The sequence below is a fragment of the Danio rerio genome, chromosome 14 (genome assembly GCF_049306965.1).
Source record: "Danio rerio strain Tuebingen ecotype United States chromosome 14, GRCz12tu, whole genome shotgun sequence".
NCBI classification, from domain to species: Eukaryota; Metazoa; Chordata; class Actinopteri; order Cypriniformes; family Danionidae; genus Danio; species Danio rerio.
The window spans coordinates 39,243,241-39,271,093 of NC_133189.1; the positions used below are offsets into that span (position 1 = coordinate 39,243,241).

At 34.4% G+C, this 27,853-nt stretch overlaps 1 protein-coding gene across 30 annotated transcripts in view; it reads right to left on the reverse strand.

Annotated features, from left to right (window-relative positions):
- The window catches only part of ablim3 (actin binding LIM protein family, member 3), a 131,816-nt gene that overhangs the window by 4,105 nt on the left and 99,858 nt on the right, over positions 1 to 27,853 (reverse strand). For 8 of the 30 annotated variants that reach the window (XR_012389576.1, XR_011006101.2, XR_012389569.1 and 5 more), the window contains 8 exons: positions 26,355 to 26,453; positions 22,426 to 22,476; positions 13,543 to 13,662; positions 12,520 to 12,590; positions 9,827 to 9,980; positions 1,750 to 1,779; positions 309 to 364; positions 103 to 163 (listed from right to left, as the gene is read on the reverse strand). Coding sequence is in view for 7 of the 30 variants with exons in the window: in NM_001080598.1 (NP_001074067.1) it covers positions 103 to 163; positions 309 to 364; positions 1,750 to 1,779; positions 9,827 to 9,980; positions 12,520 to 12,590; positions 13,543 to 13,662; positions 22,426 to 22,476; positions 26,355 to 26,453 (642 nt within the window). In the remaining 23 variants the exon portion in view is untranslated. Of the gene's footprint in view, positions 1 to 97; positions 164 to 308; positions 365 to 1,749; positions 1,780 to 9,826; positions 9,981 to 12,519; positions 12,591 to 13,542; positions 13,681 to 22,425; positions 22,477 to 26,354; positions 26,454 to 27,853 lie in introns of all 30 variants that reach the window. The other 22 variants (XR_012389581.1, XR_012389578.1, XR_012389571.1 and 19 more) reach the window with 7 other exon arrangements.

Consider the following 27,853-nt stretch of genomic DNA (forward strand, 5'->3'; position numbering starts at 1 on the left):
TGAGTACATTGTGTGTAATTGTTCATTTTGGGGTGAACCATCCCTTTAACTCCCGAATATGGCCAACAAAATTAGCATTTTCTTCACAAATAAAAGCCTCACCTCTGATTCCCCAGTTGACTTCACTGCCGCTGTCATATTGATAGTAATCAGCACTTTGTGGCTGGAAAACAAACAAATTTGTGGTTAAAATGTTATTGTTTTATTGAATGCTCTGTCCATTTACTGGACATTAATATAAATTAAATGCTGAATGAAACAAACAATAAATAAAAGGTATTTCTTATAGTCAAAAAACAGTAAATTACCCTGTGCAATCCATTCCTGCCATATCCAGGCAAAGAGGCTGACTTGGATATGTAATCTTTAGGTAAAAAATAATTAAAAACAGATTAAAGATAGCGCAAAAATAAAGGTCAAGGTTTAACCTCAGTGTATGGGGATTAGGCTTGTTATACTTAGTCTGCTTTGTAAGTTAATGCACACTAGAGGGCGCTATTTACCAGGCAAAAATCTGCCTAAATTTATTGGTTAATCATTTATAAATTTAAAGTAATTTAAGGGTGACAGACTTTCCAAAATGTATTACAGTGCTATATTTTGACAACAATATATGAACGCCAAATGATTTGACTTCATGGTGCTCAGGTTCCAAATGCTTAAAATATTCATTCATTTATTCGGCTTAGTCCCTTTAATAATTAGGGGTCGCCATAGCAGAATGAAACACCAATATATGTTTAACACAGTACTGGAAAACACCCATACACTCTCACAGCTCAAAAGATATGTAATATAATTAAACTTAAAAGCTTTAAATCATGCTCTAATTCCTGGATTTGTGAAATCTAAAAATAAAATGCTTTTAATAAATAGATCAAACAGGAGATGCCACATTGGTGTCTACAACAAAATATATATGTACAAAAGTGACTTTATGTACATAGAAAGCATAATAGTATGCAATATAAACACAATTAAAGTGTCAAATCCTTCAGATAACTTGGATATGTAAAAATAAAATGACAAAATATCTTATAAATAATATGTCAGCATCCCTCAGCTCAACATATATATTTATACAAATGAAATAAACAACTTATTCTGGATGGTAATTATTAAAATACATAAATGTGATCACTAATAATATTAAAATGTTTTATTTTTAAATGATTGACACATGGGTAAAATCTAGTGGTTTCAAGGATAATGGCAAATATGTAAATTGACATGTAATTAGTATTTTCTGAGCTGCACTGTGATCTTTACACAGTCCTTTAGTATATCAACAGCGAACTCTTGTTTTAAATATAGAATGATCATATTTTTGATATTGTTACAATAGATTCAATTTAGCTTTTGATCAGACTAAAAAGCTAAAAGAACATTCTGATGCAGTGTTTCTCAACCTTGTTACTGGAGGACAACCAGTTTCACCAGATTCAGATCATCAGCTTATTAGCAGAGACTGAAAGACCTGTTATGGGTGTGACAGACAAAGGAGACCGCGGTCCTTCAGCAACATGGTTGAGAAACACTGTTCTAATGTAATTGGCAGTTAATTTCGCTGTGGTGGATAATTCAGGGACTAAGCTGAAGGAAAGTAAGTAATATTATAATGTTTGAACAACATTCAAGTTATATTGTTTTGATGCTGGAAAACCCTTTGACCCAAATAACTGTAATACTTAAGTGTTTACATTATAATATTTGTACAGTAAACATGGAAAGATTTTATAAGCCACTCACCATTCTCTGCAGCAAAGTTTGACCGAGGAGCTGAAGAAACAAAAGAAACAGAATCGCTTCAATAATTTGATAATTAATTCCATGCTAATATTAAGAGTCAGTGGTAATATTTTCTCGTAATCTCATTGCTATGTACAATATAGTATAGACTGATTGGGTAAATCTGCTGTTATTGGTATATATTGTGCCACCAGGTCAGACTTGTGTCTCTGCGTTCCCTGAGGTTTTGGATTCACTGAAAGAGTCATTGGAAAAATCTCAAAACTGTCAACAAACAGACAGAAGCGCAAACTGCTCAGCAAAAACACTGAAACACAGCACATCAAAGTGCTCAATGAGCCTGAAGAATGCTGATCAATGGAAAAACATCAAGGCAGTGGAAAGGGGGGAAAGGGAGAAAAGAAGAATGTAAAAGATTTAAGAATGAAAGGGAAGATCCCTGTTTCTATCAACATCTATAGAAGAAATACAGTGTCTTTAAAATTACAGAAGACGATAAACAGGGATTAGGGGTGTGTTAACATTGTACTATTTTGAACTACAAACCCTTTTTATGTGTTTTGACTGTTTTTGTAAGACAGTTGCATTAAAGAAATGCGTTTTTGTGAGAGTGGTAACTTGACATCCTTTTTAGACTATGTGTTTGGTCAGTCTACAGTAGGGGTTCTCAATCTAGGTCCTGGAGGGCCAGTGTCCTGCAGATTTTTGCTCCAACCCCAATCAGACAAAAGCTGGAGCTAAAATCTGTAGGACACCAGACCTCCAGGACCGAGTTTGAGAAGCCTTGGCTTACAGTATAGGTATGTACAAATATTTATTTTTGTCTAATAAAAGTTGTTGAAGTCTCTATTAACAATTCACATGTAATTTGATATAAAAAAAATGAATGTTGTGTTTGTTGTTGTCAGCATGTTGTATTACAATCATTAAGAAAATGACAAACTTTAATATTTTTACTAACTTTAATAAAAAACACTGATAAATTTGTGCGATGAAAATGTCCTTCTTCCTTCCTTTGTTTCTTCCTTCCATCCTTCTTTCTTTCCTTTCTTTGTAAATATGTGAATGTGTTTTTTCTTTCTTTCTTTCTTTCTTTCTTTCTTTCTTTCTTTGTAAATATGTGAATTTCTTTTCTTTCCTTCCTTCCTTCCTTCTTTCCTTTCTTTGTAAATATGTGAATGTGAATTTTCTTTCTTTCTTTCTTTCTTTCTTTCTTTCTTTCTTTCTTTCTTTCTTTCTTTCTTTCTTTCTTTCTTTCTTTCTTTCTTTCCTTCCTTCCTTCCTTCCTTCCTTCCTTTCTTTGTAAATATGTGAATAGGGATTTCTTTCTTTCTTTCTTTCTTTCTTTCTTTCTTTCTTTCTTTCTTTCTTTCTTTCTTTCTTTCTTTCTTTCTTTCTTTCTTTCTAAATATGTAAATTCCTTCTATTCTTTGTTATTTATTCTTCTTATATGCTAATTTTGAGTTAAAAATATATACAAAAAATATACATTCTCAAAATATATATTCTTAATGTTACACTATTTATTGATAAACTTTTAGTGGAAATCTTAAATCTTATAATATTATAATATCTGATATTGTGAAAATCAAAGAAGAAATTTGAGTGGAAAGTTGTTAATGCACGTTTACTGAACAAAAACATACCTTAATTTAATATATATGAACACATTAACACACATTTACATCTCACTGCTATTGAACTGCTCTCTCGACACAAGATCACAATGAACATCTACATCCCCAACTTTCAGTCTATGTTTTATTCATCGCATTAAATTCTTACTCAAAATCCCTCATGTCGTTTGGGTATGTTTCATCATGAGCAGCATTAGATGTTTATTAACTGGTCTGTCTTAAACAACACCTCTGAAATCAAGTCAATTATCTGAGCTATATAATCTATTCAACATCACTCCCAAACTTCCTCTTGGTCCATTTCATGAGCAGTACAGTAAATGCCACCTATTTCTAGTCATGAATAAAAGAAGACGCATGATTTTGTGGAGCAGCAGTATAGATATGGGGGAGGAAAATGCAGGAATATTGGAGAAACCAGAGGAAAACAAGGAACTAAAGAGAGGGAGGGGATGAAGGGAATTTTCCAGATGCTTTGTGCTCTTCCCCATGAGATACACCGAAATAGAATTAAGGAGAGCAGCATGTTCATATGAACATGAGGCGGATGGAGTGAAAGGTTGGCTGTAATGCAAAGGAAAGTTATTGAGGATGGATACTGTAACCAACTCCGTTTATCCTTTAAATATGCAGAATATTTCACTGGGATGCGATGAATATGTATGTATTATTCACGTCTATGTAAGTAACATCTATGAGGGTTTGAAGTTTATCATGGTCTGTGTCAAAAAAAACACAAAATGAGAAAAAATGGTTGACAAATTCAAGATAAGGGGGCACGAAACAACCCTGGTTTTTAACAAGCAAATAATAAAAATATTACGAATGTAAACATTAGGTGAGCAGGTTACATTGTAACCCTGTGTCGTAACAACATGAGGAAATTTGCAGTGATAAGCAATTAGGCTCTCTGCACCAGACGAAAAACGACAGAAATTTAATTACAACCATTCACTCCAGCGAAATGGCAGGTTTCTGATCAAATTAATGCATATTAAACCTCTTTAATACTATTAAATGTAGATGCTGAATCACTCATATGTGTTGGTTTGCATTATTTCACAGTTCTAAAGTTTTTTCAAGATCTGAAGTGAACTATGTGCTATTGGTGTTGTCAATCTGGCAACCTGCGCTTGCATTTGTTTTGTTCCAGGAATGCAATTCCTAGTTCAGCCACTGGGGGTCAAACTTACATACTGCACCTTTATGTTTACAAGTCATTTTATATTGCATCAATTACACTGTAAAAAGCATTTTTTTAAATGACTTTAATAATGAGTAAACACATTGCCTAAAAAATGACAATTAGATTTTACTATAAAAAATTATGTATTTATTTACGTAACATAGAACTGTTGTTTTTTCAACGTAATTTCTATATTATGTAAATAGTTAATTTATTTAGAAATTTGAAGGCAACAGGTTTAGTCACTTTTTCAGAGATTCACTTTTTACAATGCAATAAACTAAACTAAATTTAGATATATACAGAATGACAAGTCACAGCACTGCACTGTAAAAAATGACTGTAGTTTTCACAGTAAAAGAATGTAAAAGAGCGAAGGTAAAACATTGTAAATTAAAAAAGATTCAGTTAAATTAACCAGGGTTTCTGGAGGTTTCATCAAGTCAAATTTAAGACATTTTAAGACCCTTTCAAGAGCCTTATAAATGTGATTTTAGACTTATACAGGGCTTAACAATAAATTAATGACAAATTTATGAAAAATATATTTATTATAAAGAAAACTACACAAAATAATTTAAAAATAAATTTATTTGCTTTTGGTCCAAATGAATTGAGTATAACTCCTATTCAACGTAAAGTGTTTCTGTTATAAATCTTAAATTTCATAACTATTTATAAATATTATATCTACTCACAATTTATTCTGTAATTAGTTTTTGTGTAAATGGAAGATTATGTAAAGTGATATATTGCGGTAATTATCATGTGATTTGTGTAATTGTTTTTAATTTTCTTTTCCTGATTAGGGAACTTAATAGAAACAATGATGTTGTGAAATAAACACCTTTTTGGGGGAAAAAAAGATGTATATATTGATGATTTTTTCTAATGGCCCGGTGTGTTGTCACAAAAAAAGAAAAAAAAAAACTTAATTATTTTTAGCAACTTATTTTAATGTTTCAAAACAAGAAAACTAAAGTTTAACATTGTTAAATGTTTATTTATTGTTTAGACAATGACATAAATAATCAAAAATTTACATTTGTTGACTTTTGATCTAAATTGATTGAGTGATATGTTGCTCTGGTATTATTATGAGGAATTGTGTAATTTTTTTTAGCTTTCTTTCCCTGATTAGTGAATTTAATGAAGAGAAATTGCTGTAAAAAGCAAACAGCTTGTAAATTAGATATCTTTACAAAAAAATATATATATAAAAAAAGTTTTATTGAGATGGATTATTGATAATTGTAGGCCCGATTGGGTAGCTTTTCTTGGACAGAGGAAAAGTAAGATCTGTTTAAAATGATTTAAGATCTACAACACAATATTTCAGTGAATTTAAGATTCTTAAGACCCCGCACCCAAATTCTCTCATCATAAACACATAATTTATGAAAATATAAGAGAATAATTTCAGATTCAGTGTTTATAACAGAAGTTTGGCTTTAATGGAAATGTACTATGTCCATGAAGCCATATTATGGATAGTCATAGTATATTAATAAAATAATTATCATTTTTAAAATATTTAAACGAGCAATGATCAATAATTAATACTATAGCCCTACCATATAATGAAGAAATAATGAGAACAGTGTTATGTTTAATAACTAATGTTAACAAACATAAATAAACACATGTATTGTTCATTGTTAGTTAATGAATTAACTGCAGCTAGCTAATGAATTTTAAAGTGTTAACAGAAATCTATAAATTCACCCATTTACTAATAATACTAGTATATTCTGCATTTGTGTATTTCGTGTACAATATACATTATAAATAAAAATATTTATATATATTATAATTAAAAATATTTCTGCAGGAGGACATTAGTAAAAAACTAAGGGTATTCACCAAAGTAGGGGTGAGAAGTATCAGTGTAAATTTTATTCCTCATGTTTTGGGGACCAAATGTCCCCAGAAGTATAGCAATACCAGCAAATTTTGAGAGAATTATTTATTTTGAAAATGTGAAAATGTGGCGTCACGGTGGAACAGTGGGTAGCACGATCGCCTCACAGCAAGAAGGTCGCTGATCCGAGCCCCGGCTGGGTCAGTTGGCATTTGTGGAGTTTGCATATTTTCCCCTTGTTGGCATGGGTTTCTTATAGGTGCTCCGGTTTCCCCTACAAATCCAAACACATGCGCTAGATTGGACGTAGTCTATGTGTGTGAATGCAAGAGTGTATGGGTGCATCCCAGTGTTGGGTTGTGGCTGGAAGGGCATCTGCTACGTAAAACATATGCTGGATACATTGGCGGTTCATTCCGCTGTGGCGACCCCAGATTAATAAAGAGACTAAGCTGAAAAGAAAATGAATGTATGAATGTAAAAATGCTGTATGTTTCCTACGAGGGTTGGGTTTAGAAGTAGATTCAGTCTGTACATTATGAAAAACATTTAGTCTATGGTAGTTCCCCATAAGGATAGCTGCGTACGTGTGTTTCTATGTGTGTGTTTCTGTAAGAGCAAGAGACTCAGACAGAATAAGAACAGGTGCATGGCACTGCATTGGCTGTAGTGTAGTAATATATAGTTTTTTTCTGCTGTGTCTGCACTATTCCTGAGAAGCCTCACAGAATCCCCCCTCCTGTATCAGCATATGCTGGCTGTGTCACTGTTGACTCAAGCCTGCCTTCACTGTAAAGACTTCCAGAGCTCCACTGCTTTAATGAGATGGCTGTGTGCCACATCTTCATTGACCACATTGTCTTGCGCTGAATAATCACAGCCATACTGAAGGAGAGCAAAGCAACTCCCATACCGCATGCAGTCAAAAGCACACCGCACCTGTTGCCGTCATGCATTTTCACCAAGGGAGATTGTGGGAAGGGTAAAGGTGATCTTAAAGGGATAGTTCACCAAAAAATCTAAATTATGTCATCATATACTCCACTTGTTCCAGATGTGTTTGAGTTTCTTTCGCTTTTTGAACAGCCATTTCAATATTTCAATAAATTATTCATTCATTTTCCTTCGGCTTAGTGGCTGATTTATTAGGGGTCGCCTCAGTGGAATAAACCGCCAAACAGAAGAATGAAATTTTTACATTTTAAAACCACATAACATTTAACATTTACCATTTTCTATTTACCACATGAGTGAGTAAATAGAAAAAAATTGAGAATTATTTTACTTTAAAGACCAGGAAAAAAATTATTCTTTGCCATAAAAGTAATATTACTGTACAGTACATACACACGGGAGCTTAATAAAAATACTAACTTTAGAGAAAAAATTCAGATGGCATTTAGAGGTTCTTGCATCTAAACTCTTCAAATGTTTTTCAGAAAACATCCAAATGACATTTTTTAAGAGTTTCTTTTCCTACACATTTTTTCAATTTGTGTCTGTAGACACAATACCTAAAGGCTGTTTTTTTTAATCTCCACTAAAGCAGCAAATACATACAACAGACTATTATTCATAACTACATAATTTAGTTTACGTGGTTTTTACAAAGGAATATGTTCATGCATAAATTGGAAGATTGTGTGCAGTATTTTATGAACATAAAAAGAGAAAAAATATATACATATATATATTTTATAAATTTCTTTAACTGTTTCTGGTGTTGTCTGATGTATTGAATAGAGTGTAAAATAGAGATTGCCCAAATCCTATCTGTAAAAGCCTTTCAAGAGTTCGCCCTTAGCTGATGATTGATTATGGAGCTTGTTCACCATTGCTGGGTGAGAGGGGAGTACGAGTTCAGGTAGGTCTCGAGAACTTCCCTGCTTTATAATGTTGGAAGTAGATTAAAGCTATAAATTGTCTATGGTGTCAATTTACGACAAAATACAAGGAGAACATGCAAACTCCGCACGGAAACGCCGACCTGGCCAGGAAGTGTCCAAGCCGGTGACATTCTTGCTGTGCGGCCGTGGTGCTAACCGCTAGGCCTCTGTGCTGCCCTGACAAGGAAATGGGAGGAGTAGGGGTGGAAGGGGGGATTCTTCAAGACGAAGATGGCTGAAGTGAGATACTCTGGTTATTTATAGTAGTTAAGAAGTTGTCTGATTGGTAAACCAGTGTTAGCTAATGTGGACCAGGTGCTATCAATCATAAGCACGTGCTCCACTAGAAATTAGTTTATAAATAAATTTCACTTAATTTTAATGTGTCAAATAAGAAATTAAGCATCTTTAACCTGAAACCATCCAATGTTCCGGTTTTTATGCTTGGAATGTGACGCCTCGCAGCAAAAAGGTCACTAGTTCCAGTCCTGGCTAGGCCAGGAAGCATTTCTATGTGCATATTCTTCCCATTTCTGCATTCATTCAGTTCACTGTCCAAAGAAATGTGTAATTGCGTAACCTAAGGTGGCTATAGTGAAAGAATGTGTGTGTGAATGAGAGAGTGTAAAGCCTGGTTTAGACCCACAGCACATGTCTTGCTGTGCATTTATACTTCTGTGTGCTGTTTGTGTTGCTCTGTACACTTCCGAACACTAGCTGGCATTAGGTTTCTATGCTCTTCTGTGTCGAGTTTCTTTGCTGGTGTTTTGTCTTTTTCTGAATGGTACCTTAATGTACAAGTAGCTAAAACTCACTCATTCAGAGGCGACTTTACAACTTTAATCACAAAACAAAACTTTCCACCTGGAGCTCCTTCATGGGACTTGACGCTTGTAAACACTCGCTCCAATAGGTTCGTATGACTCTCTGTCCCGTGCACACTCGTCAGCACTACAAGCCGACCAATTACAGAGCTTGCGCTACGCGCAGATACATTTTTTGAAAGAGACGCGTCAGCTTCAGCCACGGTGAGGGCTATGCGACCATGCGAAAGTTGTGCTGGAGCATACACATGCGCTTGACACTGTATAAATCAGCCTTAAGGGCATCCATAGCATAAAAACATATAAACATATGCTAGAGTAATTGGCAGTTCATTCAGCTGTAGTGACCCCTGATAAATCAGGCACTAAGCCAAAGGATAGAGTAAGTGAGTGCATGCAAATGTGTGCATCTTATTTAACAGTGCTTACTTTAAACATCGAAAACTTAATACAAAAAGCATTTATAATTTTTACTGCAATAAATTACCTGAGTAACTACTGTCATAACTGTTTGTTTTTTATTTATCGCACAATGTCTTGCCTTAAACCCCAATGGTAGGTTTGGCTTTGAAGGATGGAATATGATATGGAGCACTCAAGCCACACTCTGTTTTTGATGACACTCCAGAAACCCCCTTTCAAACATACGTCCCTTTAATGTGTGGTTGTAGTAGAGCACTTACAGCCGTTAACTGTGTTGTTGTGGCCCATGCTGTGCAGCATCTCCCTGCTCCCACTGCGGGAGTTTCGTGCGCTGCCCCAGGGGTCATTGTCATAGGAACCAGAGCGGGCTTTCATCTCCTCCTTCAGGATCATACGACCGATCCCACCCTGAATCTGAGACAAAGACAGAAACATTCATGAGTGATCAGAAATCCATTGTGTTGTTCTTTTTTTTTTGGATGACCTTTTATGTACAGCAGTGTGTAATACTGTTGATTGTGAGATGTTTAAAGGGCCCATGAACTCTAAGTTTTTACATAAAAATTCTGTATGTTTTAGATCTTAAAACCTTCTTATTAGTCTAAAACAGCTTATCCTTGAATGCATCATTTCACATACTTTGAGAAAATATTTGAACGTTTATTATGAGAAAATTAAAGCATTTTTAACTTTGGAGGCATGTAAAGCAATTCTACATTAGGGTCGGAACAATAGACAATGCAATCATCCATCACCAATGGCCGATAGACAACACGATGCTGAGCCGGCATCGCAATCCTCCGCACAAAATACACACCTAGGCCTTGTTTACGCTAATACAGTACATCTTAGCTTTAAAATGGCATTTTAGAATGAAAACAATCAACGTCTACACTGGCTTTTCATCTAGCATTTCTTAAAATATCTCTGTCCACACTATACCACTGAAAACGCACATCATGTGACCACAAACACACTGGCATACTCTGCACAATATGTGCACTTCTAAGCTCAGCGGCTGCTTTGAGCACAAAACCCCAGAGAGTAGTGTATGTCGGACAGTTTATCAAGGATGTACCACTGGATCGCGTCTCACTATAGTTGTTAAACGTAATATTTAATTAATTGTGTCTCTATCTTATGAATCTTGGGTCTTTTAAATCTATTAGGTAGCGTGTCACAGCATCAATATACTGCTTCAGTCTTTCGCTTTCACGCTTATACTTAAAAATTTTACGAAAACCTCAGATACTGTTGGTTGGTTCCTGTTGGTTGTGCACCAAGTTTGCCAATGCCATTATAACGACACTGATAACTCTGCCTATTCATGCCAGAGTCAATCACTTTTTCCGCGGGATGAAATTAATCTTTATTTATTTATGATTTGGTTATGGGTAAAACAAAGAGCATGCAGGTCAGGTAGTTGAAACGGTGGGCTACAAATAGTTAATTAGTTATGAATTAATAATTATTCATGAAAAATTAATTCATCACTGCCTACGATGATGATTCCATTGTCCATCGCAATGTTTCACATTAGACAACGTACAATGCCAAATTGGTCGACATTACCCAACCCTAATCTACACAGTAAAAACTGCTGTAAAATCTGCAATATTCTTGGCAATTTTGGTTGCCAGTAATACTGTAAAATTTACAAGTGCACTGTCAATTAACAATTACAATTCGGCTGTACTTTTAAAGCACAATTGTAATTATTAATTTACAGTGCATGTGTAAATTTGACAGTATTACTGCCAATTATTACAGTTTTACTGGCAAAATTTACAATACACTTGTAAATTTTACAGTATCACTGGCAACCAAAAATTGCCGAGAATATTGTAGATTTTACAGCAATTTTTACAGTGTTGGAGAACAAAACACTTTTGAGAAATGAAAAATAGGAACCTTTAAAATAGTTTAGGGTGTCATGATGGCACAGTGGGTAGCACGATTGCCTCACAGCAAGAAGGTTGCTGGAAAAATATTTCTGGAGGAGGACATTAGTAAAAACTACGGGTAATCACTAAAGCAAGGGTGAAAAGTATCTGTGTGTACCCTTTATTCCTTACGTTTTGGGGACCAAATGTCTTCAGAAGTATAGCAATACCAGCAAATTTTGACACAGAATGATTTATTTTGAAAAAATTTAAATGGTGGCATCACGGTGGCGTATTGGGTAGCACGATCACCTCACAGCAAGAAGGTTGCTGGTTCGAGCCCCGACTGGTTCAGTTGGCGTTTCTGTGTGGAGTTTGCATGTTCTCCTCGTGTTCGTGTGGGTTTTCTCTGGATGCTCTGGTTCCCCCCACAGTCAAAAGACATGTGCTATAGGTGAACTGAATAAGCTAAATTGGCAGTAGTGTATGTGTGTGAATGCAGGAGGTTCATTCCGCTGAGGCGACCCCTGATTAATGAAAGAACTAAGCCAAAAAGAAAATGAAGAAATGAATAAAATAGTATAATAGCATAATAATGGTCATTATTAAACAGAGGCACAGACACTTTCTATTTGAATTTGACAGTAATTGCTAAAGCATTAAAATTTTATTGTAATTTTTTTACAATTTAATTAAAATATATAAAACCTTTCAATATACAAATTATACAAAAATGTGACAAAATATGAATCATTTTGTACTACAATGTAATCAACATAAAGTCCTTTTTGTTTTTAATTTGTAAAGTATTTTTATTCATTTGTTATTTAAGAAAGACTTGACTTGAGCTGAAACTGTGAACAAACAAAAAATTACCAAACAAATGAGAAACGTGTCCTAATGATTGTAAAAAAAAAAAAAGCATCTAATGGAAAACTTTCTGCAGACAGATGGGATGTAAAGCATGATGGCTGATGGTTGATAAGCAAAACTAGACACGTACTAACCGATTATCTAATTAACGCAAGCTTTAATTAGTGACTAGAGGGCAGAGGATGTTTCTGGCTTACTCTTTGAAGGCCATGACTCCAGCCATCTTCCTCTCCACCTGATGAGTATCTTCTCCGAGGAGCACGTAAAGCTGAGAGAGGAAAAAAACATGTTTTGAAGAAGCACAAATCAGAAGAGACTGACAAACCAAAGGGAGACAATATCTATACTGACAGCAAAAATATGCTTTAAAATGCAATAAAATATATTTATTTATCTGTGTAAATTTCATTAAAAGTTTATCTTACATACTCAACGCGCAAATACTTTTAGCTTTAAGACTAGGATTTCAAATAAACAACAAAACACAGGAAAATCCCAAAAAACAAAAACATTTAGGGTTTTTTTAGTGGGGGTGGGGGTGTTTTAATCATATAATGCATAGTATATAATTCAAGCTTGTACAAATAAAAGATTTTGTTATGTTTAAGGAAATAGCACAGCAATAAAATTTAATAAAACCAACTCAGCTTACTAATACATATGTAATATTCATTCACTGGAGCATTTTAAAGATTTCCAGCTGTATTTACACCACTTTGTGTTTGATTTGACTGTCTATTTAATGATAACTAGAATTTATTTTTATTCAAATTGACACTTTTCTTGGGCGGCACGGTGGCTCAGTGGTTAGCACTGTCGCCTCACAGCAAGAAGGTTCGAGTCCCAGCTGGGTCAGTTGGCATTTCTGTGTGGAGTTGGCATGTTCTCCCAGTGTTTACGTGGGTTTCTTCAGGGTGCTCCGGTTTCCCCCAAAGACATGTGCTATAAGAGAATTGAATAAACTGAATTGGCCGTAGTGTATGAGCGTGAATCTGAGAGTATATGGGTGTTTCCCAGTACTGGGTTTCAGCTGGAAGGGCATCCTCTGTCTAAAACATATACTGGATAAGTTTGCGGTTCATTCCGCTGTGGTGACCCCTGATCAATAAAGAGACCACTTCTACAATAGGCTCATTACAGGCATCTCTATATGTGATTGATTGTGAAGGGCTGATACTGTATGCAGTGAACTGAAGACTTTGCATATATTTATCACTCACATTTAGGAGAGCTGGTGTAGTAGGAGTAATCAGACTCTGAGTGCTGGTAGTGTTCAGGCGAGTAGGCTGATGGGAACTTGGAGGACTGGACAATGTCCTCACTGGTCTTGCTCTTAGTTGCTGGATTGCAGTGATTGTCTGTGGGGAGAGTATGAATTTCCGAATCACACCTCTGGAAAACGATGTGATTTAACAACAGATGGCAGTACAACTAGGTCTCCTTTACACCTTACATTAGTATGTGTTTTCAGAGAATGCACAGTCCAAACCATGCACAATTGACCCCCAGGGATACATTACGACCTACTTTTATCAGTCAATTTAATGAACAATATTTAATGAAATGCTCAAACTGAACTGCACGTAGAATTTTCAGTCCTGGTTCTGTTTTTGTAAGGACAATTTAAAACTGTTTGGTTCCATTTTCTTTACTTTGAATCTTTATAAACCGATATAAACACAGTAGACCAGATCATTCATAAATAACTAATTATTACTTTCTAAAACATCTTGCTTTTTAGTTTATGCAAATTATAATTTTGTGAGGGAAAACAGATCTCTGTTGGATCTCACAGACATACTGTAATGCAATCTGCCTATAAAGATATTGGGGTTCTAGTGAATAACAAAAAAAGGTAATAAAAACATCTATCCACAGAGGTATTTTTCGAGACAATGGTCAACATCCAAATTAATACATTTGTTATACCTACACTCTTAGAAATAAAGGTATGCAAGCTGTCACTGGGGTGGTACCTTTTTAAATGGTACACATTTCCATATTAACATATTAGAACTTAAAAAGTACAAATGTGTTCCTCTTAAAATTTTTAGGTACTAATAAATACTTTTGAGGTACCAATTTGGACCCTTTAAATACAAATGTGTATCTTTTGTAAAGGTACCACCCCAGTGACAGCTCATGTACCTTTATTTCTGAGAATGTACACTGTAAAAAAATCCTTAAATTGGAATTTTTTAAAATGTATTTATAGAGTTTTTATTCATAGTTTCATTCATAGTTTATATATGTTCATAGTTCATAGTTTATATATATTTATATACACTTAAAATGCATAATAGACTTTTACCCTTGAAAATTTAGAATTTTTATTTTATTTTTATTAACATTTTTAATAGTTTGAAGTGATATATTGTCAGGGTTGGTGTTGTATATTACGCTACAAAAACCTTGTAATATGATTTCCTATACATTGTTTTTTGAATAGTTGAAATTTCAACATAAAAAGTCAACGCTCCTCGCACATTCTTATCCTGCACACAAAATATATTGTACCCCATATAAATAACATCTTATGAAACTTTTACCAAATCCGAACTGCAGTTTGTGTAACAATAATTCTAAAGGTACCTTTTGTTAATGTTTTGAGAATGTTTGGTCATTTCCAAATTCTGGAAACATGTAGTTCAAGTATTTTAAAATATCACAAAATTGCAACTTGATCTTGATCGCTGCCTTATGTTGTTAAATGATGATTCTCTTTATAACTTTACATTAGTTAAGGAAAGACTGTTAAATGTCTGGCTTCACTGCTGCAAAAAATATTTTACAGCAATGGTTTACTTCTGACATGGATATTAAAGATTCTGGCTGTTCTCGTTTCATAATATTGTTTGTTTAGAATGCAGCACTGCAAGGAATAATGGGTCTAAAATACATACCGTGACTTATTGGAGTGAAATAGATCAAGCTTTAAAATTATTTTTCTAAATGGAAGATGCATCGCTATGTAATTACTTGTTGCTGTTGTCCTATTTCTTTTAAACGTGTATATTTAGAGGTATATTTACGGTTTTTATTTCTCTTTAAATATCTGTACTTTCGTCCTTTATTTGTTATGCTGGAAATTTTAAGTAAATAAAAAGACAAATCACAAAAAAATAAAGTCGACAGAGCAGAGATCAAGGCCCCATAATGCAATTCACAACCGTAAATAAACTGAAAACATTTGTGGATCACTAAATACGGAAACTGCTAATTAACGATTTTTTTAAAAAAGTGTAATTAAGTTCTTAGTTCAATTCGTTCCAACTGTAACTGCTTTTGTGATAGATTTATATAAATAAAAACTTAATAGGAGTATCACTAACAGGTTAAATAATATATAATGAATATATAGCCTGACACAGTGCAAATATTTAGAGGAGTGCTCTTCTCTGATGTTTATTTCTGTAGTACAACAAACTAAAACAAAACAAAAAAGAAAAGAAAAACAGAATGACAAAGGTACACATGCATACTGAACTGAAATACTCATACCAAAAATGTATGTTTCGATATGTGTACCCATATGTGCCTTACAGATATAATTCATACCAATGTTAGGTGTTAAAGGGACCTCATAAAGTAAGCAAGTTAGAAAGAAACAAAGAAATCTCAAATGTAACTGCATGTGACACAATCCACAACACTCAATGCAAAGCATCTGCACTCATATACTGTAAATAAAAAACATTGAATAGGCACCAAAACACTTTAAATCTAGAGTTGAGTATTATTAGAAATTACACACAATGCCTTTAAAGTACATCTATAGCGAAAAAAATAGAAACTTTACTGAACTCTCATCAATAAAAAAAAAAAACACACATGAGAAGATTCAACACAAACACTGAAGCACAGGCCGCACACAAATTAACAGTCCCTACTGGAAAAAGACTTCATAGGGATTAGACAGAATGCAAATGAGGGACTAGAGATTGAACAAACACATGGGCAAACAGACAAACGGATGTGCACAGGGAGAGCGAATACTTACAGAGTGAAAGGTGACCGAGGAAAGTAGAGGTGGAGGGAATTGTATTTAAGGTGGTAAGGGGTGGAAAACAAGGGAAAAAAAAAAGAAAAGAATAAGGGAGGAAATGTTTGCATCCCAAAGAGTATTTAGTGAGATATTAAGATTGGTACCCATATGGTTGAAAAACAAACGACTTGCATGATGATTTTATTTCTTCTTTTAAAAACAGATACAACAATATGACACTATTCGCTTTGTCACGCTGATCCACCATATGGGTAGCAAAATATTCCTTCTAAAGTGTTCATTACAGGCTTGTATCATGAGGATAACCACCAAAATACACACTAAACCACACACAAATATGAAATAAACGAATCTAACAAGCTGTAGGAGACGGTTCTGACCTTTCTCGGAGTTAACTTGATGGACGGTGCAAGTATCGGAGCTGGCCAGTAAATAAATCTACAGTATTAGTGCGGCTCTGTGCAAATCTCTGAAGCAAATTCATCTCATTTATGCACTCTAGATCTCAGCGGTTGTATATTGTCTGCGCTAATTGGCAGGATCACACAGATCCGGTGCCAGAAGCTTTGAAGACCTTGAACCACCATCATTCACAAAAGTTTTATACATCCCTTGACAGTTGTGTGTTTGTCTTTTAAACATTTTAGCTAATTCGATGCTGTCAGTAACTACTGAATGTCTACTGCTCTCTTAAATGTAATCCACAAAAGTTAACAGACTTTATCCCCAAAAAGGTCAGAACTGTGAAGAAAATGTCTACAGGATTAGAACAAAAATAAAAATAATACAGACAATTCTGCACATCCATATGACAGTTGAAGCCAATATCTTAAAATTCAGAATGTTATCTCAAAATTACACTTTAAAATGTCAATAGATTCCATTTGGGCCTACATGTATTTCATTTTTTAATAATAAGTAGTTAAATATGAGAATATTATAATTTTTTGTATTATAAAAAATGGAGGCGGTTCATTCCGCTGTGGCGACCCTAGATTAATAAAGGGACTAAGCTGAAAATAAAATAAATGAATGAATGAATGAATATAAAATTGCAAATTTGTATTGGCAATGGGATGAAAAGCTTACTAGGTCCAGGAATCTGTTGTAAGTACAGTTGAGTCCAGATGAAATTCTCAAAATTGAACTCTATATATTACATGAAACTCGGTTGAGGATAAATATCAATAATAGTTTGGTAAAGAGAACAAGCCTGTAATGCACATATGTTATATTTACATCATACACATATAAGTACACACACAGAACATGCAGTTAAGGGAAAGATGTATTACTACTACTGTATCATTTTGTAAAAATGTTAGAGTTCATGGCAGTGCATGGCATAGATTTCATTAGAAAAAGATTCTAACTAATGTACTTCACAAAAAAATGTAATATAGTCAATTTATGAATGAACAGAAAGAGATATGCACATAAACAAGTGGAATGTGCCTGAAGCATTTCTCTTCCCTATGTCACAATGAATGTATTCTCAACTGTTGAACTGTGCTCACGCTAGTCTTGAAGCCAAACGTATAATGCCACAATCTGTGGTAACAACAGCAAAAAAATACACATAATTCAACAAATTTCATTCAAAATATTTCAAATCTACCTCTCCTAAACTCACATTATTTTAAATCAGCTAAAAGCCCATTGAGACATTTGTATTAACAACAATTTTCTATGTGATTCCTATAGACCCTTTTAACGAACCTACATTTGACACATTTAACGGTCATCAGCATCTTAAATCCTTAGGAGTTTTTAATATCATGACTTTTTAATCTTCTGGCTGCTGTCATCAGTCTTACACATTTTTTTCCTTTTTCTGAAAGTCTTGAAAACACCATTGTGGAGTTTTTTTTTATTATTATTTTCTCAGCAAATAGGATTGTAATAAAATGATTTGTTGTACTCTCCCAGTTACTGCACCCTAAAGGACCATTTCCACTGAGTGATACAGTACAGTGCACTTTTATGCCAAAAAGCGAACCGTACTGTTCTCCTCTTTTCAAGTACCCTTTCCAAAGGGTACCTAGCACGACAAAAGAGTACCAAAAGGCAGAGCTAAACACGCAGCTGAACACTATTGGTTTGCAGAGAAAAGTACAGAGAATGAAAACAAAAGAAGCGCCATTTTTAAATACACAGCCGACACATTACACCATTATAATATATACATATAACAACAAGCCATGGTCAACCCGAGCTCAAGCCAACCTTCTCTTTATCTTGATGAACAGCCACAAAGCCAAAAAGAAGAGTAGCGTGGTTTCACTTTCTTCAGAGAGCTCACATGCGCATCTTTATTGGAAATAACAAACTTCCTAAGCTGATGATAATAATGTGCGCGTGATTATTGAAGCTCTTCTGACATTCGATCCTTTCAGAAAATGACAGACACACGAGAGTGACACGCAAAAAAAGCAAACAAACAAGAAACCTGAAAAAAACAATGGAGCAAATGATTCTTTCAGCAACTTAAAACATGCGCAAACTGCCATGTTTAACTATTATCATCACCTTTTGAACTATTATAAATTCGGAATGACGGAATTACTTTTTAACAAGATGTTAACATTACATATGCTGGTGAAGAATAAAGATGAGAGGTTTGTACTGACCATATATGTTTCAAATCATTTATTTATACAAAAGTATTTATGTATATAAAGCATTTGCTTAGTAAGAAGTGCTTTTCATATGATATGTGAACTTCAAGAGAAAATGACATCGACTCCAACTTTCTGTCTAACACCACGCCCACCAAAATGGTACCATTGGTACCCTTGGCAGTGGAGACACAAACCTGATAAAGGTGACCCGAACCAACCGTACTGTACCACTCAGTAGAAATGAGGCATAAGTTTAACTATGACAACTTCCGCTACTGAGAACCCCCGGAAATGTGAAACTAGTCTATTTGCACCAAACTTGATTTTTTGAACGCAACAAAATTGTCTTGATCTTGTGTTTCTTGTCATGAAAGGTAAATGAAACAAAAGTGTAGTGTGACCCTCCTTTTAGAGAAGCAAAATGGCCACCACTTTAGGAATTAACAGAGTAGGTCATGTTTACACTTCCACACTCTACCATTTCATGCTTAAACAGGCTTTTCCTTCCTAACAGTGGTTTCTCAACAGGACTGAGCTTAACTTGGCTTTCAGTGTGGCATCTAATGCAGACACTTCCCAGTTGATCTACGGCAGAGGGGGGCATGGCAAGCTTTAATCATGCCTCAGCAAGCCTCATCCTTTTTTCATCACCCTCCTGTGGAAGGAAGGATGCGCTCGTGCCAGCTCTACATTCTTCTGTCATGCAAGGAACGAAAGCAGGACGCATTTGGATGCTTAAGCAGAGGGGGCAACTTTTCCACCAAAAGACCCTGATATACTCATCTTTTTTTCTTTATTTAGGAGTAAAAAGATGCAAGAAATACGCAAATGGAATATTTAAACACCACTTATAGTACGACAGTTTCTTTTTAACCCTTAAATGCATGACATGGCAAATTAGTGACATGGACCTTTATATTTATCATGGATGGACTTCTAAAGGCTGCAAATGTGTAAAACTCTTGTGATATTTGAATTACAGTTCCAAAAGAAAAATACATGATATATCTTTACATTTTAAAACTTGAATGGATTGAATCCGAGCAGCCAATTTTACCATTAATATTACAGTCAGAGTGCTCTAATTCGCAATCTTAACCATGTACAACTATAAGTCTCAATGTCTTTAAAATCAGAATCGTGATCACTTACAGCTTATTCGCCAAATCCAGCATCAAGAGACAGTAGCATGTATATTTAAATGCATACAGTAATTGCTCAACAATAAAGCCAATAAAACCATTTTGAGTTTTGGTGATAATATTATTTAGTTTTATGGCTGCAGTAATTATACCTGAATTAGAATATCAGATATTTTTGTTGCGCAGAAAAAGAATTCTGTTACATTATTACATATCACAGGTCTCATATTACCGTATACACTTAAAACAATATATTAGAAAAATATGTTATTTTTAAAGGTGCGGTATGTAAGATTGACACCCAGTGGTTGAACTTGGTACTGCACTCCAAAATAAAAACACATTTTCACTAGGCCTTCTCGGATGACTATAATGTTCCATAACAAAGAGTTTTTGTCCTATTTATGATCAGAAATGTTTATTTTAGAATCAATTTCAATTTTTCATGGCTGAACAACAGAATAAACTTCTAAGACAATGATCCCCTCGGGTACTGGTTATGCTTTATACAGTGTTAAATGCTACAAACGTGAGTTTGAATACCATGACATTTATTGCCATACTGAAAGCAGCTGCAGATAGTTTACCTTAAATCTTGAAAATAAAATATTACAGTGAATGTTAAGTGCAATTAGAGTGCTGAAATATAATTGGGTAAACTGACAATTGGCTGGTTATAGAGACCAAAACAAAGAGAGATTCTGACAAGGAACCAGAAGTTCAAATTCAAAGGAGAATATCTGACTTTAGCATTGTTTTTCAGATAAGCAAATATGTTCACTTAACATGTTTCTTAAATATCTGCAAATATATTATGGTATTTCTTTGATTCATAACAGTCAAATCTTACATACAGCACCTTCAAATTTGCTTTCTTGCAATATTGATTATAATGAATAAAGATCCACTCCATGGATCTAAGGGTTAATATGACATATGAACTTAAATACAAGCTAACGTGCAGCACAATCTATATCTGTAATATCATACGTGTTTCATCTTGTTAGGAGAAATCAAGCAATGTTGATGACATAAACCAAATATTGTATATCAGGGCCTTGATTCATACAGTTGCATGAAAAAGTATTGGAATCCTTCCACATGGGTATCTGTATAAACTGGTCATTAAATTTGATATGATAAAAAAAAGTTTGGCTTAACATTTCAGCTAACTGTTCTGTAGGTCTTATCTGGAGTTACTGAAACATTTGCATTATTGCAGCATTCACTTGTTATGTAAGTGTAATTAATTATTATTTTTTATAATTATTATAAGTTTATTCAAATCAATCCAATGTGTATGCTAACAACTATATACACAGCACAGCAATGCATTAAAATGACAAAATAATACTTACTAAATATATTTTCTCTTATTATACAAACAGTTGAGGTTAGTGTGGAATTATATATATAAAGTATTTCGACTTATTTATTATAACTATTTATAGGATTGTAGCATTTAAACTTTACCTTATTCAAACACAATAATTTAATCAAAAAAATGAAAATAAGTTCCTAATTACAGAAACCATAACCATATTAAAAACTACGGTTCCCATCAATTACAATAGCAATAACCAGACTAGTTAAAACAAGTTCATAGATGAACATAAATGTGTCATTAGAGTGAGGTATTCCTTTCTCTCTGAATTGATAAACTGTGAATACAACTACAGTAACTCCATATCACAGAAGCAATATGTTCAATTTAGCTTTTGGTGCTATTTCAACCTGTTGGTTATGAATAAAGCTCTGTTTCTGTACTTTCCACACTTACTTCCACACTGCAGGCTGTACTTAATTGTGCATTCCTGTCACAAATTGTAGTCTTCACCTATAACACCTGCATGAGCTGATGTAAAATAAAGTATCTGTTTCATGTAGCCTGATATGGATCAGTCTAAAAAATGCCTTGACCAGCATTGATACTGCAGTTTTAAACTGACTCGAGCTATCTCTAATAATATTACTGCTTGTTTAAGCTGATTGCATTAACTTATTGTTGTGATCCGCAGCAAAAAAGAAAAAAAAAAAAGAAAAAAGAGATCAGATTGAATTCAAGGACCATGCATGTATATATATATGAAACTAACAAACATTTTTCATCCAACTGTATGAGGTAACTTCTAAAATGCGTTAACACTTTCACTCTGCCCACCAAATCCTCTAGAAATATATTATGATCTCTATTTACTCTCTACTTCTTGTTGTAGACTAAATGATTTTCCGCAGGACTCTAAAACTAATCAGACACATCTTTCCCATGAGCCCACACAGCCTCAGGACCGAGCGAGAGCAAAGACAGGCCAAGGCAGGCCGGGCACACTATACCATGTCTCTTATAGATGGGAGGCTTCCTGTAGATGTTGGGCTCCCCTGTGGCTGAGAAGAAAGGAAAAGATTAGAAAATAAAGCTTGGAGGAGATGTCAGTGACAGGCAGAAGAAAGCAAAGGCAGCAAATGCTTTTTTTCTACTTCCTCTTCAGGCTTCCAGGGACCTTCGGGGTACGGTGGAGGAGAGTGGAACGGTGAAAACACAAAAAAAGGGTACACAAATGGAGTAGAACCATACTATAGATGTATAGTATAGACTGACTGAACAGTTACAGAGACTTTGATCCATTAAAGGGGACATATTATCAAAATCTGGCCATTTCCTTGCTTAAGTGCTATAATCTGGGGCATCTACAGTATGGAAACGGTTCACCTTTCTTTGTGGCTTTCAGATTTCTCTTTCTAGTGATGTAAAACATTTGATTGTTATTATACAGTGTATTACTGCTCCTAAATCTGCAAGTTTCCCGCCACAGAGCATGTATACGTACTCACTGCAGTAGCTGTAGATTTACAATGTTTGTGGATACAGTAGCAAAAACATCAGAGACACCGAGGCCCCATTTACGCTAATACATTTAAGTTTTAAAACTGCGTTTTAGAATAAAAATGATCCACGTCCACACTGGCATTTCACCCAGCATTTCTGAACAACTCTCCATCCACACTATACTGCTGAAAACGCACATCACGTGACCAAACACACACTCTCTGGACATCTGAGCTCCAGGCAGTCAGAGGGTGCTTTAAGCACAAACCCCAGATGAGAGAAGCTCATGTCAGACAGTTTTTCCACTGGATCTCATCTCACTATATTTGCTAAATGTGATGTTTAATTAATCTTTTCTATATCTAACAACTCTTCGGTTTTTTAAAGAGCCCATATTATGGGTTTTTGAAAATTCCCCTCCATGTAGTGTGTAACACAGCTCTAAGTGAAGTGAAGTATCCAGCTAAGGCTTAAATCTGTAAGAATACAGTGTTTAAAACTGTTGATTCATCTATAAAAGAGTCGACTCATAGTGCTTCAAACGAGTCGCCTTGATACCGATTCATTAGGTGTTTCGCCATGACGTACGAACGAAACCAAGTTATTCACGTGCATGCGCAAACCCGGGAGATTTCAAACCTGAGGCCCCACCCTCTGACGCAGAAACCCAGACACACACCCACCCACAAACACACACACACACAAACATGCTGGTCGATTGAAGTCACACTGCAGATGGATATATTGAGTCTCTACCCAAAGATAAAACCTCAGCATTATAGCCAAGCAGTTGGAAACTACTGGAAACTTCTGGAAACTACATGCTACAAAGAATACTTCATAGGCGTTTGTTAAAGGAAGGATCAGTAAAGAGTTAACTTACTGCTGGACGTCAGGATGGATTTTTCTTCCTCCATTTCTTAAGTGTAAGTATGTGCGATTAAAGTTGCCTCGTTTACTCTAGCTTGCAAATGTATTTAGTTGTGATTTGTTACTTGTAACCGCGTGTACTGTATCAGGTTAACTGGCTATATTCTCCTATCGTGTGCAAAGTCACGTTAAAAACGCGACGCGTGCTGCTTTGTTAACGGAGCTCCGTGGACGAGGAGTAGTGTGTGTGTCTGTGTGTGCGTGTGCGCGCGCTGTCGTCCGGAGGTGTGTGTGTGTGTGTGTGTGTGTGTGTGTGTGTGTGCGCGCGCGCGCGCGCACGTTATCGTCCGGAGCAGGGTTAAGTGTGTGTGTGTGTGTGCAATATGTGTGTGTGTGTCTGTGAAAAGAGCAGAGTGAGAAGCTAGGAGATCTCCTCAACTGTTTTTGGAGTTTTTGCTCAATAAAATAGTTAGTCGTCTGAATTTTCAAGTCCATCGTCTGTATTTACATTGACCCACTGGCAGCTAAAATCCACGCCTACACTATCGAGCGTGTATGAACTGTGATTACTTTTATATTGCTGATTAGCTGTTTGGCTTTTCACTCTCTGACTGAAGGCAGTCGACCAATCGCAACAGACTGTCATTGGTCCAATCAGCGCAGATTAGCTTCGCGCTTAGGAGGGGTTTGGGAACAAATGAATCACTGGACGATTCATACAGGAGTCGCTGGGATAATTAGGTAAAAATAAATGCAGATTATGAGACCATGAAAGTGTTTTTTTGACCTAGCATGCATATTAAACTGTTGTTGGAGACCCTTACAACCAAGATATGACCCTATTTCATGTATAATATGGGCTCTTTAAATCTATTACGTGTTCTCAGGTAACATGTTTTGGCTGAGCGCAAAGATAAGTTAATATTGATTTATGTAACCACGTACACTAATTCTGCACATTTGACTGATTACTCGCCTATATTTCCTATATTGTGTAAACGTATTGTATTATTGATTGCCATTATTGATTATTAAAACTAAGGTAAAAACTAAACTCGGCAAAAGAGACAGGGAATGTTTTATATTTTTCAATGAAAATGAAAGGATGCAGTTATGTTATAGGCTCTGTTTTGTTATAAATATGCATACAGTAAAGACGGCAGTGATATAAATACTGTGTGTAGCTACACGATGCCTTAACATTTTTGTTGTCTGCTAAATTGTTAATATCAAAATAAAAATAATCTTGTTGTTACGACAGTGAAACAACGTAGCCAGATATGAATGACTTTATACAGTACACTGTTCCCTTTGAAGATTCACTGGACGTGTACTGGGGGGTTTGTTTTCTATTTCAAACTTGTGATGTCTGAATTTACAAGCAAAGCATGCAAGACTGAAAAAACTCTGTGTACTTAATATTGAGAATAAAAGTCCCAATCTCAATTTTCAGATGTCTCTGTTTTTCCTATCAACACTGACATGAAGCAGCAGTGTTTTAAAACAGAAAACAACCTTTTCCTCTTTCCAAAAAGCTTTGTTTTTGGGGCTCGAAAACTCCAGGGTAGTGTGGACGGAAAACGTAACTGTAGCAAAACTTATGCATTTTAAAACTAAAACATATTAGTGTAAAAGAAGCCTTCGAACATTGTGGTCAAATTTCATATTTAAAAAGTAACAATTTGATAAATTTGTGTAAATAAGTCTTGTATATTCTACGGTATAAAGTCTTGTATATTCTACTGCTTCACTAATGGGGGTCTGTTCAATGCTGTTTTTTAAAGATGTGTTGTTCAATAGCAGCGCTTTATTCCTAAACTTCATAGCCAAAACAAGTAGGTCATTTCAAGTTGTGAAAATATTTTAGGAATGCACCAATATGGATTTTTTTTTCACCAAAACAGATAACTGGTCCAATTTAGCTTTTTGAGATTTGAAACGAATAGCCAATATATATTTAAAAAAATCTTTTTGCTGCTTGTTCCAACAACTTTCTTAAATAGAGCTAAATCCTCACAATTCTTTATTTTTTTGGGACAACTTAATTGTTTTATATTCAGTTCACTTTCAGCAAGCACGTGAAGTGGTTCAATCAGCGGAAATAATACATCATTTATCAGCATAAAGATATCAATAAAAAAAAAAATTATATCAATTAAAAAAATGTATTGGACCGATAATGATAATATTAGTCAGACAATTTATCGGCCCATATCAATATGGTTGCTGATATATCCTGCATTCATAAAATGTTTCAAAATGATTGGTCATAAAATTTTAGCTGTGTGAGACTCATTTGTTTTGTTGTTTCTGGAGTGTCAGAATAACCCTTCTAGAAAAAGCAGCAGCTCCTTTGCATTTAAAGGGATGCAAGCTATAATAAATGATCTGTGTTATATTTCATCCTGAAACTTCCCAGGCATTTTGGGGACAAGAAAAAAAAAGAAAAAAAGAGGCATAATATGTCCCCTTTAATTATGGGTTAATTTTAAACTGAATTATAGTGCTGGATGAGTATGAAAGTGATGGCAGCAGCCGATGAGGTGAATGTCGAGGCCTGGCCTACCTGGCAGATGGAAATGCTTGGGAGCTTGGTTTGTGGTGGGCGTGCTGGACCGGGCGTCTAGCTGACTGTAATAGGGTGAACTTCTGCCACTCTCAGTGCCTGTAGCGAAAGCCCCAAGCCAATGACAGTAACAGAAGCAGAGCATGAGTGCACACTTCCTAACACACACACACTCAGTCATCATCAACACACCGGTGTGAATCATCTGATCAATGATCCGAGGTTAGCCAGGCAGGGACAGTATGCATTTCTAAACTGAGGAAAAGACATACTGTGCCAGACAGACGAGTGCAGAGGATAAGATGTGGGTGGAATGGTGGGACACGCCCCTAATAACAGCCTAACATTTCTTACACACAAAAAAACATATTTTGATAAAAGTCAACATGAATTTAAATAAATAATAACATAAATAAATTAACTAATTAATTAATTCATAAACAAGCAAATAAATAAATTCTGAATAAATTATTGAATAAATTAAAAAATACATTTTTGAATACATTTACAAACAAACAAACAAACAAACAAACAAACAAACAAACAAAAAAATAAATAAAAATTAATGTGGTCTTGTTTAATTTCAGCTAATGAAAAATTGTTTCAGTTTTAACAATGAAAGTACTGGAAAACGAAATTTGATCATTCCAGAATTGTTTAGGTTGGTTAGCTTGCCACCCAAAAAAATTAGTATACAAATTTAATGAAGATATTAAAATTTTATAACTTTTTTGAGTGACACACGATTTAATGCAATTATTGTTCCATAAAATATATTCAGTTATTGAAATTAAGATTAAATATAAAATAATAATATTAAAATTTTTAAAATAATAATAAAATTTTGGCCGTGGCACAACTGAAATAAATGTGATTTGACTGTTAAAAAACATATTAAGTCAACTAAAACCAAAACCACACAGCTAAAATTATTTTTGTCATCTAAAATAGAAACGTTAAATAACAAACATTAAAAAAGTGTTTTTATTCAGCTAATTTCCAAAATAATATTCGTTATCATGATCAAATGTCAATAAAAGCTCAAGAATATATAAAAATAGACATGTTTAAACAATATTTAAAATAAAAAAACATGTCATTAAATCTTTTAAATTAATAACAAAAATGTACAAAATAATAATAATAATTTTATCAATATTTTTTGAAAGTATATTTAGTTAATGATACTAAAACAACAAGGTGGAAGAACAAAATTTACTAAAACTAAATCAAAACCATAAAACTAAAATTATTTTTGACACTTAAAAGTAAACTTATATTGTAAATTTATTTTATTTCAGCTAGTTGCAAAGAAAACATTTATTATTTAACATTTAAAACACTTAAAACATTTAAAACAATAAAAAACTACATTTGTTTAATTCTTAATTTTATTAAAATACCCCTAAATTTGAAGTACTAAAAGCACGAAAACTAAAAAAATCTTAATCTTAATAAATAATATAAATGAAGACTTGGTCAGTATGCCAATGTCCCAT